At 43.0% G+C, this 11,060-nt stretch overlaps 2 protein-coding genes across 4 annotated transcripts; both read right to left on the minus strand.

Annotated features, from left to right (window-relative positions):
- Window positions 1–1,391: 1,391 nt before the first annotated feature.
- Window positions 1,392–7,274, minus strand: LOC107667930 (dynactin subunit 6). 2 transcript variants are annotated; one of them, XM_016459669.1, is made up of 9 exons: window positions 7,155–7,252; window positions 6,012–6,076; window positions 5,561–5,666; window positions 3,965–4,053; window positions 3,841–3,888; window positions 3,622–3,764; window positions 2,198–3,545; window positions 2,029–2,067; window positions 1,392–1,445 (listed from the first exon to the last, which is right to left on the minus strand). In XM_016459669.1, exons 1-7 carry the CDS (start codon window positions 7,196–7,198, stop codon window positions 3,447–3,449), a joined length of 594 nt encoding a protein of 197 aa, XP_016315155.1. In that variant the 5' UTR covers window positions 7,199–7,252; the 3' UTR covers window positions 1,392–1,445; window positions 2,029–2,067; window positions 2,198–3,446. The 2 variants fall into 2 exon arrangements, with proteins under 2 accessions (XP_016315155.1, XP_016315156.1); XM_016459670.1 differs by lacking the exons at window positions 1,392–1,445; window positions 2,029–2,067; window positions 6,012–6,076 and having other exon boundaries at window positions 7,155–7,274.
- Window positions 7,275–7,575: 301 nt separating this feature from the next.
- Window positions 7,576–10,814, minus strand: LOC107667929 (claudin domain-containing protein 1-like). Of its 2 annotated transcripts, XM_016459668.1 has the most exons (5): window positions 10,632–10,814; window positions 10,146–10,541; window positions 9,899–10,006; window positions 9,024–9,161; window positions 7,576–8,932 (listed from the first exon to the last, which is right to left on the minus strand). In XM_016459668.1, the coding sequence occupies exons 2-5, from the start codon at window positions 10,438–10,440 to the stop codon at window positions 8,712–8,714; spliced, it is 762 nt and encodes a 253-aa protein (XP_016315154.1). In that variant the 5' UTR covers window positions 10,441–10,541; window positions 10,632–10,814; the 3' UTR covers window positions 7,576–8,711. The 2 variants fall into 2 exon arrangements, with proteins under 2 accessions (XP_016315154.1, XP_016315153.1); XM_016459667.1 differs by having other exon boundaries at window positions 10,146–10,814.
- Window positions 10,815–11,060: the final 246 nt, after the last annotated feature.

Consider the following 11,060-nt stretch of genomic DNA (forward strand, 5'->3'; position numbering starts at 1 on the left):
AACTCGCCGAGCGCGGACACTACGGTAACGCAGGACTGTCAGTCAGCAGCTGTGGGCGGGGCCTAAACAATGTGACATCACACTGCTCAGCAAATCAAAACGGCAGGTCTAATGAGACGGATTTGGTTTATTAAAAAATAAAGAGTGGGTGGATTTTTATCATTGTAGGGAGGTTGTGTTCACACACTGCCAACACACATTTATGCCCAAACACCATATAAAAGTGGATTTTGCATAATAGGTGCCCTTTAAAGAGACATGCACCGAAACGGCTCGCTGTGATCAGAGCTGTTTTTGACAAGGTAAAAAGGGTGTTGTTTTATACGACCATTGAGAAATTTTAACCAAAGTATGTTGCAGACATTTCATGAAGACCATAAAGAATCACACCAACTTGTGGAAAATGGCATCTGACGTCCCCATTAATAAATTAGCAGCATTCATGACCGAAACGTTTATATAACTGAGTGTTTATACTCCCATATTGTGGCCATTCCCGCTGCTGTTTAATGCACAAAGGCGTCGGTGTGTTACCTGAGCGTGCAGCGAGGAGCTGAAGGCGTATGCTGGTGGAGGCAGCTCAGCGGGGTACAGCAGGTATGAAGCCCACACCTCAGGACTGCTGGTGTACAGCGCAGGAACACTCAACTCATCTGCACAAACAGCAGGAGACCGTGAGTTTGCTGTGTGCTGCATTGTGCCTTAAACTTCCCCTGAGCTCCAGCTTGAGGACAGTCCTTATGTCCACACACACGTCTCCGTTCAGTCCCATCTTTGTGTCCATGTGGACAACAGCGCAGTGATTTGAGCCTCAGAAACTAAAGGCCCACTAGGTGGAGCGTATGTGTCCACACTCACAGTCAATGGAGAATATCTGAGAAGCTCGATCTGTGCTCACGACAGAGCAACACACTGACAATGAATACAGGCTTCAGGAGAGCTGAACTGATTTCTTAGCAGGTATCTTGGATTCGTTTAAGGCATCTGAGAGCCGTTCACACAAATTATTTAATATGTGAAGGTCCTAAACCAAAATAAAATAAAGAGTGATGACACAAATGTGTGTCACAGGCGATTATATTTTTTGGTATTAAAATATTCAAATTGATTTGGTCATGCTACTATTGCTTGGTGAAGTTCCTAGTTCATCCTGACAGATAAGCAAAATGTACTGGAAATCAGTAGACAGATCTCAGATCTGCAGGATGTTTTGTGGTTCCAGGCTCTTTGGGAGTTTGGGTAAGACTGCAGTCAGAATAGATCAGGTTTAGATCTAGTTGTAGTGTGTTTTACTCACAGGGCTCTCGACTGACACAGAGGTGCAGGACTCTGTCTGGATGCCGAAGGGTTTAGCATTCCTACTAGTTGTTCTTGACCATCTTGGTGTTGGCTTTGGCCAACTCCAGCCGTAAAGTCTGGGGAATATCCAGGTCAAAGCAAACGCCCTGACAAAGAGGAACAAACATCATTATAGCAAACGTGCTGGATCCATCTCATCCTCACATCACACTCTTATGATATGAGCTTGACATGATGTGTGCTTTTTCATCTCATTCATGATCCCTACAGCAGTGGTTCTCAGATGGTTCTCAGGTCTGTTCTGATGGGTCACTGATATCAGGGAAAACAATGATAAATGCAAATAATAAAGTGCAACTAATCACAAAGAAATTGTACAGTTGTCTTACTGTGGCATTAACCCCCATTGCAATGAAAAGCTTTGAGAGGCTGATGTCAAACTCTTAGCAACCATGCAGAACACCTCCTTCTGTCTGATAGACTGCATGGCTTTCTCAAACCAACATCAAAGTTAGTCTGGACGACCTTCTTTATCTAGTTAACATCGCTGTGACTGTGCTTCTAATATAACAGCGGAGTACGTCACAGTTTAGGATGATTTTATGACCACTTTAGAAATCCCTGGAACAGTAAAAAGGGTCCAGTGAGAATATTAATAAGTCATGTAGGTATAATATGCATTACATACTCGTGATTCATTTACTTGGAGGAATCATTGATATTTCTCACCTGCTTACAGGTAACTTTGATTAAGGAGCCTTCATAACCCTAATGAAGAGAATCAAAAATGAAACGCAGTTCATGTTGACAGTAACTTCATTTCAGTAATGTAAGGAAAACACATTTAAATGTCTGTCTCACGGATTCAGATCCAACACACATGAACTTCTCCACGCACCTGAAAAGGCCTGAATACCAGGTAAAGCTCTCTGGGTTTGAGTCCTGACCTGCAGAAAAACCAGAAACAGGTGCAGCTGATGCTGAAACTGCAGGAGAAACATCTCTGAACGAGTCTATTCTACATCATCAGCACACAACACTTCAGAGTTTTCACTTTCTGTAGATTAGTGTTCCTCGTGTCAGAATACAGAAACTCACGTGAGAAACGACTGAGATCTGATCACTCACACGCAGTACTGAAGCGTGTCATTAAAATCAGCATCCATTAATTAGCTACCATCATTGAGTTGATGATTTTCATTATTCTTAAGTAAATAGTAACTCACCTCTTCCTCCGAGCTGCTGGTATTGTTCATTCTGGGGCAGAAATATGAAATTAAACTCCTGAGCTCGAGCACGTCTCTGTTCTGGTGCGTCATAGAGGCTTGATTTACAGGAAAACTCATTTTCATTTTCATTGAAACGTTTGACATTAAAAACTAACACTTTATTCTGATATTCCACTTTAGCCATTCAACTACCTATAAATAACTTTGCAACTAAGTGTCAACTAGTCATGCAAATGTGGAACATCCAAATAAAGTGCAACCCATTAAAATGTTAAACTCTTTTCATCTCTTGTCTAACAAATGGTGAGTGATACATTTATAAAATGCTGCTCGTGATATGAATTAGAAGTTTCCCACAAACATTTAAAATATTACTCTAACAGGAAAAAAAAAAACACCCATAATGTTTAAAGTGTACAGAAATAATGCAGAGTAAGTGTCGATTCACATCAGAAGTTCAATTCAAAGCGCGATGCAAAGGTCACCTGTCTCAAGATTAACCTGCCCTTTATTGCTCACAGACTCGCTTGTTTGCTATTTATACACACTGTCATATTCAATCAAATGAGAACCTATGTTTTCTATATAATCAGCGATCATCAGAACTATAATGTTCAAAACAACAACCTTTAAACTGCTGAATAAACATGCATGTGCCACAATAACAATAACACATTTCATTAACTCGCTTCTTCTGTCATCGTGTAGATTTGGCGCCACCATGTGGAGAAGAAATGAAAGAACACAAGAAACAGAGAGTGAGACACCTGCTACATATGAAAGAGTATTTAATGTGTCATCAATAACTTACAACACAACCAACGACACTATAATACCGAAACATCGCATGCAGCGACCAAAGGAAACAGATCTGTGCTCATGATCTCGTTACATCTGAGATCCTCGGCTGCGCTGCTTTCAGCTTCTCGCCGGAGTGGAGCTTGCTTTCACGGTCTTCTTCAGATGATGGTAATTGGGCAGGATCTTCATCAGGAAGTCCAGCTGCAGCGTTTGAGGCTAGAGAGGACAGAGACGGTCAGAATAGCAGCAGGTTTCTCAGGTGTATCAGAAACACACGGTGTGTGTGTGTTACCTGCGGTCTCTCGGTCTGCACGCGTCTCAAACACTCGGAGCCGTAGATCACGGTGTTTTCTGGAATCACTTCACAGGTGTTCACCGCACAACACGCTCCCACGATACACCCACTGGTCAAAATCACGTTCCTCCCGACCTCAGCTGAACACACACACATCACACACATCAGCGGCGCTTTACCTGCGCTACTCCATCCTTTCAGACACCGCGCTCTCACCTTTGGACTCAATCACGTTGTTGTCCCCGATTTTCAAGGCCTGAGACACTGAAAACAAATTCAAGTTACATTAGTTGAGAGAAGCTTCATGTTGAGCCGACGGTCTGCTGAAATGAAGACGTACCGCAGCCGACTTCAAAGACGTTATTGATCCCGATGTTCATGGTTTTGGGTTCGACATCCTCGGCGTCTGGAAGCATGTTTTCAGGATAGCTGCACACAAACGCCACGAGATTTCACACGCATGATGTTTCTGTCATTATATATTCACCCTCACGCCGTCCCAAACCCATAACTTATACGAGAATAAAATCTGCTCATAATAATAAATTAAAAGGGTCATGAACTAAGAAATAAAATTTCCCTTGATCTTTTGACATTTAACCGGTCAAGGTATTACAAAAACATCCTGCAAGTTTCAAAACTCAAAACTTTCTCGTTAGTCTAAAAACAGCTTTTATTGAAACCAAGCTCAGAAAACGGCTTGTTTTGGAACGTGCACTTTATGATGTAATAGTGTGACTAAACTCCGCCTCTTTAGCCCCGTCCACTGATTCTACATTAGCCCCGCCCACCGATACGCACCTGTAGTAGAAGAGAGATGCAAACAGGATTACTCCAGCAACAGAACCATTACAAGATCACAAAACACTGTAGTGTAAGCTCTGAAAAATAGGGCCCTATCAAGCACCCGGCGCAAGTGTTTTTTCTAGTTTCAGCCCGACGCAGTTATCATTTTCACGTCCTGCACCTGTGCTGATTTGTGTGCTCATGGGCGTGCTGCTCTGAAAACCAGGTGTGCTATTTTGAGGCAACTGAAACCTGGTCTAAAGTCAATGGTGCAATATTTTCTTTGTTAATTAAAGAGCGCGTTAGTAATATGAGCCTACACTCTGCTTATCACACACACAAACACACCAGATACTAAAAATGAAAGATATTATTATTGTGCCCCGCAGATGGAAGCTTTCCTCTCTGGAGAAGCGTTCAGTCTAATTCTGCCGTGTAAACAGCGAATCCGCCAAGGACAAGCGCAACTGGCCTTTAAAGGGGATGGGAGATGAGACTCCGATTGGTTTATTGCACGTTACTTGTAGACCATGTGTTTTTCCCGTCGCTAAACTAGCAAAAGTGGATTCGGACACTAAGTGCAGCTGCGCCGTGCGCTTTAGACCCTGTGCTTAGATTAGTGTTGTCAAAAGACCCGGTATTTCGGTACCAAGTCGGTACTAAAAAAATGAAAACGTTACGGTACCAGGAGCAGAACTATGACTAAACTTTTGGGTGAAACTTGTTTACTTTTTTCATAATTTTATTACTTGTGGGAAAACTTGAAACAATTTTAAGTAAGTATAAAGAATGGCATTAGTTTTGTACATTTAATTTTTGTTTAACATTATTAATAAAAATGTTGTTCAATTAGCATGTTTTTGTGTTTTGCTTTGGTACCGAAATTGGTACCGAGAACCATGGATTTTCACTGGTATTGGTACCGAATACTGAAATTTTGGTACCGTGACAACACTAGTGTCTGTTAAGAAGACTTATTATATCATCCCATTTTACTTTAACGAAGTCTTTATGAACTTATTTGAAGTGGTGAATGGACTTTCAAAGGAGAGAACAGAAATCTGAGGATTCATTCAAAGCATCTTCATTTGTGTTTGCAAGACGAACAGAAGTCTTAATGAGTTTGTAACGATGTGAGAATCTTCATGACCTGTTGATGATCAGGGCCTGCTCCTCGATCAGGTTTCCGTCTCCGATCACGATGGGTCCGGCCTCTGCAATGATCCGCGCCTTCGGGTGAACCACGGTCCTGGCTCCTGAAACCAGACCAGAACCGTTCTTTCAGACAGCAGATCATGATTATTAGTTCTTCAGTCACAGCAGCTAAAGTGTCTAATCGCTTAGATCAAACGATTTCTACATAAACATATTAACACAAATGTTCATAATTTCATTGTCCTGCACTAGCAGATCCAGTGATGTCATGTCCCCGTTACTATAGCAACACTGGACCGGCCAATCAGAGGACAGGAACACAACTGTCTGTTTTTATAATCCATAATAAAAGATATGCGTTTCATCACTCTATAAACAAAAAACGCATTATTTCCTGAGACGGAAAGCTTGTAGTGCTTTATTTTGAGTGAAATGAAGGGATGTACCGATGGTCACGTCTCCTCTGATGTCGCTCTCCACACACACGACAGCCCCCATCGCGATCTTCACACTGAAACACACACAGCATCAGCTCCACGGAGAAAACACGTCTTCACACTGAAACACACACAGCATCAGCTCCACGGAGAAAACACGTCTTCACACTGAAACACACACAACATCGGCTCCACGGAGAAAACACGTCTTCACACTGAAACACACACAACATCGGCTCCACGGAGAAAACACGTCTTCACACTGAAACACACACAACATCGGCTCCACGGAGAAAACACGTCTTCACACTGAAACACACACAGCATCAGCTCCACGGAGAAAACACGTCTTAAAACATCTCATCGAATATTTCTGATCATGTACAGACTGCTGGAGAAAGTGTTGCAGCACAGAGACGGTGTTCTGTCGATTTGTGCTACCTATCAGATTTTGCTTCCAGCATGATATTAATAAGGTGTGAGGCTTTATTAACATGTACACCTACCCCAACCCTAAACCTACCCTTACAGTCGGATAAATACAGTGTTGGTAGCATAATCTGATAGGAAGCATTACATGTCAGAACAACGGCATCAGCAGCTAAACACATGTGATCATCACGCCAGAGGCTTCGCTCTTGGTAATTAATGTGAGAAAGAATTAACTGTGTGATTACACTCATCCTCCACATGCACATAATCATGTGATCACCTGAAGGGCCCTCAGTAGGGAGCATCTGACTGACTCACTTACAATCAGGAGACAAACACAATGAAATCTGCAAACTGTATCTTCAAAGTTACACTTTTACTCTCGATCATGAATAAACAGTGATGATTAATCTGAAATGACTTTGAGCTGTTTGGCACCAACATCCCGATTATAAACATATAATCATAAATGTAAATGAAACTGCTGCTGGTCTTTTCCTCTTAGATCATTAATAATGCATGTTAATAGATATGCAGGTATCATTTATTAATATCAATTTCAATATGACGTTTGTCCGGGTGTGTCCGATTTAATATGGATTTGTTTTGATTTTTAATGACATACAAACGTCTGTACCACATTATAGGCATAGTTGCAGCTGCATTCGCGAGATGTGTCCATAAACACATGACAAACTGCTGTATATAAAACATTTTTACCTTTTCTGCCCGGTTTGTTTTGCATTCGGATCCGCCATCTTCATGCGCTCGACGACGTCACTGCTCGACTGAGCCGCCTGTGAGCGATCGATGATGCCTGTTCAGCGCCGCCTCTTCAGATGATCCGGTGTAGAGTAAGATCTAACACACACACACACACACACACACACCCACACACATAAATGAGCAAGAGAAAGGATCAGTTACAAAACAAGTGCAGAACAAGAGAAAGCATCAGTTACAAAACAAGTGCAGAACAAAGACAGTGTCAAAGAACAGGAAAATCCCTGGACTTTGGATTCTGGTGTAAAATCAGTGTGTAGTTTGTCACATTGTGACAGAATGTGGCCCTTTGAAAACAGCAGGCCATCCATGTGAAATTGGTTATTTGTTATTTTTACTACAGGGCCTCCTGGTAAATAGTGCACAGATGATGTTTTTATTAGCATGGACACACAGATCACCAACTACACTGGTCAGTCTGTGCAGTTACACAACAGATCAGAGAGACACTGTATCCCATAATGCACCTGACATGACCTTTCATTTCTAGTGTGACAAATGAAGCAGAATCCACATCAACAAGCACTGACACATCATCACACATGTAGCTTGTTAGCAATTACCAAAAATAAATGTACTGTACAGAAATACATATATAAATATGAATTATAGTAATAAATAACATTAATACATTTAAAAGCAGCACACTAAGATCACTGGCTGTTCGTGCTGCTTCACTAAAGCTAAAACACAAGAAGTCGAGCTGTTTGACGTTTCTAATAGTGTAAATCTGAAATCACAGATTGCATGCGTCACAAACACTGAGTGAAAGTTTATCAGTGCTTAAACTATAAAACACATACGCTTCAGTTCTTGGTTTTGAGTGCTGTTGCTGGAGTTTAGATTAGATTCTGTTGCTGTTTATTTATCAGTTACACACAACTAGTTATGCATAAAAACATCAGCGACAGTCACGCTACACCTGCAACAGGGTCCAAAGCACTCGCCAAACGCGGGCCATCCCGTGTAAAAACAATTACTTGCCGGTTTGCAGATAATGTTATTATGAACTGCATTTACTAAAAATGTAAAAGTAAAAATGTTTAAAAATCTATCCAAAAGCTATTTATTAAATAAACTTCCGTTAGAGAATCTGTCATGACTTACTCAGTGGACAATTCGCCATCAGAGAAATGGTTATCCTAATGTCACAGGGACAAAACATCAACCCAAAAACATGCAAAATACAGTTTATGGTCGGTACATTTTTGTTTTTGTCTTTTTATCCCCCAGGAGGTGTTGCAAAGTGTGAATTTTGGACCCTCCCATCATGAATCTGGATTGACACACACACACACACACACTTGTAGAGATTTCTCCAGAATTAAGGGCTCATTATCTCTTGAAAGTGCATCTGACGTTCTCAGAACAAGACTAGCAGGTGTCGCTCTTCAACACACTGACCACATTTATGTACAATAGATTCAGTGTCACTGTTCATTTTAGATTTTTTCTGTTTGATTGGATCTGATCCATGGCAGTCGCTCCGCTGATTTAAGCGACTCTGTAGACAGTCATGCGGTAGTAGCTCTGACTGTGGCTGCGAGCCGCCCACACCAGCAGCGCAGCGGCCATCATGTGCAGAGGAGACGCGATGAGCGCTAGATACAGCGACCAGCCCAGCGCACCGCCCACGTGATCCGGCAACACAGACACACGGTGCAGCAGATCCATCCCGGCCAGAAAACAGCACACGGTCGCCAGAGAACACAGGCCTGAGGAGAGAAAACATCTCAAATCCAGCACAAAACCTCCTCAGTGATGAAGATACAACACCATCCAGATGAACTGACAAGCATCTCTGACCTGCCAGCAGATGAAGAAGGCCAATGAAGAGCGCCGGGCTCAGACTGCCACACAGACACGCACAGAACCCCAGCAAACCACCAAGAACCACCAGACCCAGAGAGACCAGCGGCAGCAGGAGCTGACACCGCCACAGATCTGCAGAGTTTCAAACATTTGACTTGTATTCAGAGCAACCGAAGGATGAATTACATATATATAAATTACACAAAGAAAAACAGATACAAGAGTGTGTGTGTGTGTTTGTGTGTGTGAGTGTGTTTGTGTGTGCTTGTGTGTGTGAGTGTGTTTGTGTGTGTGTGTGTGTGCTTGTGCGTGCGTGTGAGTGTGCGCGCGTGTGTGTGTGAGTGAGTGAGTGTGTGAGTGAGTGAGTGTGAGTGTGTGTGTGTGTGAGTGAGAGAGAGTGTGTGTGTGTGTGCTTGTGTGGGAGTGTGCTTGTGTGTGTCTGTGTGTGTGTGCTTGTGCGCGTGTGAGAGTGCTTGTGTGTGTGTGTGTGTGCTTGTGCGCGTGTGAGAGTGCTTGTGTGTGTGTGTGTGTGCTTGTGCGCGTGTGAGAGTGCTTGTGTGTGTGTGTGTGTGCTTGTGCGCGTGTGAGAGTGCTTGTGTGTGTGTGTGTGTGCTTGTGCGCGTGTGAGAGTGCTTGTGTGTTTGTGTGTGTGTGCTTGTGCGCGTGTGTGTGTGAGTGCGCATGCGTGTGAGTGAGTGTGAGTGCGTGCGTGCTTGTGTGTGTGTGTGTGCGTGTGTTCATGTTTGTGTGAGTGCGAGTGCGTGTGTGAGAGTGTGTGTGTGCTTGTGTGTGCGAGTGTGTGTGTGCTTGTGTGGGAGTGTGTTTGTGTGTGCGTGTGTGTGTGAGTGTGAGTGCGTGTGTGTGCTCACAGGTTCGTATCATATCTTCTCCACTGTTGTGATTTCCAGGCTCTTTGTATTTTGGAGTGAACTGCTGCGAGAGAGTAAAACTCACACACTCCATCATCATCTTTGGATCTGAAAAACACAGACAACACAATATGAATGCACAAGAACGCTCTTAACAAAAATGTGAATAAAATCATGAGACAGCGATCAAAATAATCATTCCGATAAACAGCAACCTCGTGCTGATGGTGTAAATGAACACATTTACCGGGTTCTCTGTACCAGTGCGCGTCAGTGGGCGTCTGAATGCATCTCCACCACAGTCCGAGCGTCCCGTTCATGCGGAACAGCGCGTCGCTCACGGTTTTCTCGTCAAAGTCTCCTTCCAGAAACTCGTCCTGCAGCGCGCGCAGCTCCGTGGCGTTGGGCTCCGCGCGCACCGGCGGGCTCGTGTACCGGTACCAGTGCGGCGAGCCGATCGACACCGACAGATACACGGAGGCCAGGACGCTTAAAACCCCGGCGATGACCAGAGCTGTGGCGTGCCGGTTATCCACCATCATTCCCCGCTCTTTACGCGTCTCTCTATACGCACAAGCGCGTTCGTCTCGTTGTATTTGCGTGTCCTATTTTCCGCCCATCTGTTTCACGCCATCTGTCTCATCTGAGAATAAAACTCACAGTCCAGAGTCTTAGTTTCAATATCAACGAGGTAATCAGAGTTAATGCGTTCATATGCTAAAGGTGAACATACATGTGACGTTTAGGAGCAGCAGAGATGTTGATAAATCCATGCGATTTCCTGTAAGATTTAGAGCCGGCAGCAAGGGTTCATGGGTAATGTAGTTTACTACAAAAACCGCTGAAGTAAATAATAATTACACACACACACACACACACACGCAATGCTAGGTTTAGTAGACGACTAGATTAGGAAACAAGCTGAGAGCAGATTTAGAGCCTGCAGCAAGGGTTCATGGGCAATGTAGTTTACGTCAATATATATATATTTATAAGTGGTGTGCGGTGGTGTTCTGAAACGATATTTTTTAAATATCAAATGTAAATTCCTGTCCAAGTCGCATGTTCTTGGTTAAATAAACATTATTTACACTACCAGAAATCAGCAACAACAAAAAAACAATTATATTTTATATTTTTACATTAACAATGTAATCAATAT

The sequence above is a fragment of the Sinocyclocheilus anshuiensis genome, unplaced genomic scaffold (assembly GCF_001515605.1).
Source record: "Sinocyclocheilus anshuiensis isolate Anshui unplaced genomic scaffold, SAMN03320099.WGS_v1.1 scaffold3108, whole genome shotgun sequence".
In the NCBI taxonomy this organism is placed as follows: Eukaryota; Metazoa; Chordata; class Actinopteri; order Cypriniformes; family Cyprinidae; genus Sinocyclocheilus; species Sinocyclocheilus anshuiensis.

Excerpts from the sequence above, each read along its gene's own strand:
- LOC107667930 (XM_016459669.1), bottom strand. The coding sequence starts at position 7,198 with ATGAAGATGGCGGATCCGAATGCAAAACAAACCGGGCAGAAAAG. Across the intron at positions 3,889-3,964 it reads CGTCTTTGAAGTCGGCTGCG|TGTCTCAGGCCTTGAAAATC; the intron begins GTACGTCTTCAT and ends ATTTGTTTTCAG. Across the intron at positions 3,546-3,621 it reads TGCAGACCGAGAGACCGCAG|CCTCAAACGCTGCAGCTGGA; the intron begins GTAACACACACA and ends TGTCCTCTCTAG.
- LOC107667929 (XM_016459668.1), bottom strand. The coding sequence starts at position 10,440 with ATGATGGTGGATAACCGGCACGCCACAGCTCTGGTCATCGCCGGGGTT. Across the intron at positions 10,007-10,145 it reads GCACTGGTACAGAGAACCCG|ATCCAAAGATGATGATGGAG; the intron begins GTAAATGTGTTC and ends TGTGTTTTTCAG. Across the intron at positions 8,933-9,023 it reads CCTTCTTCATCTGCTGGCAG|GCCTGTGTTCTCTGGCGACC; the intron begins GTCAGAGATGCT and ends TTCTCTCCTCAG.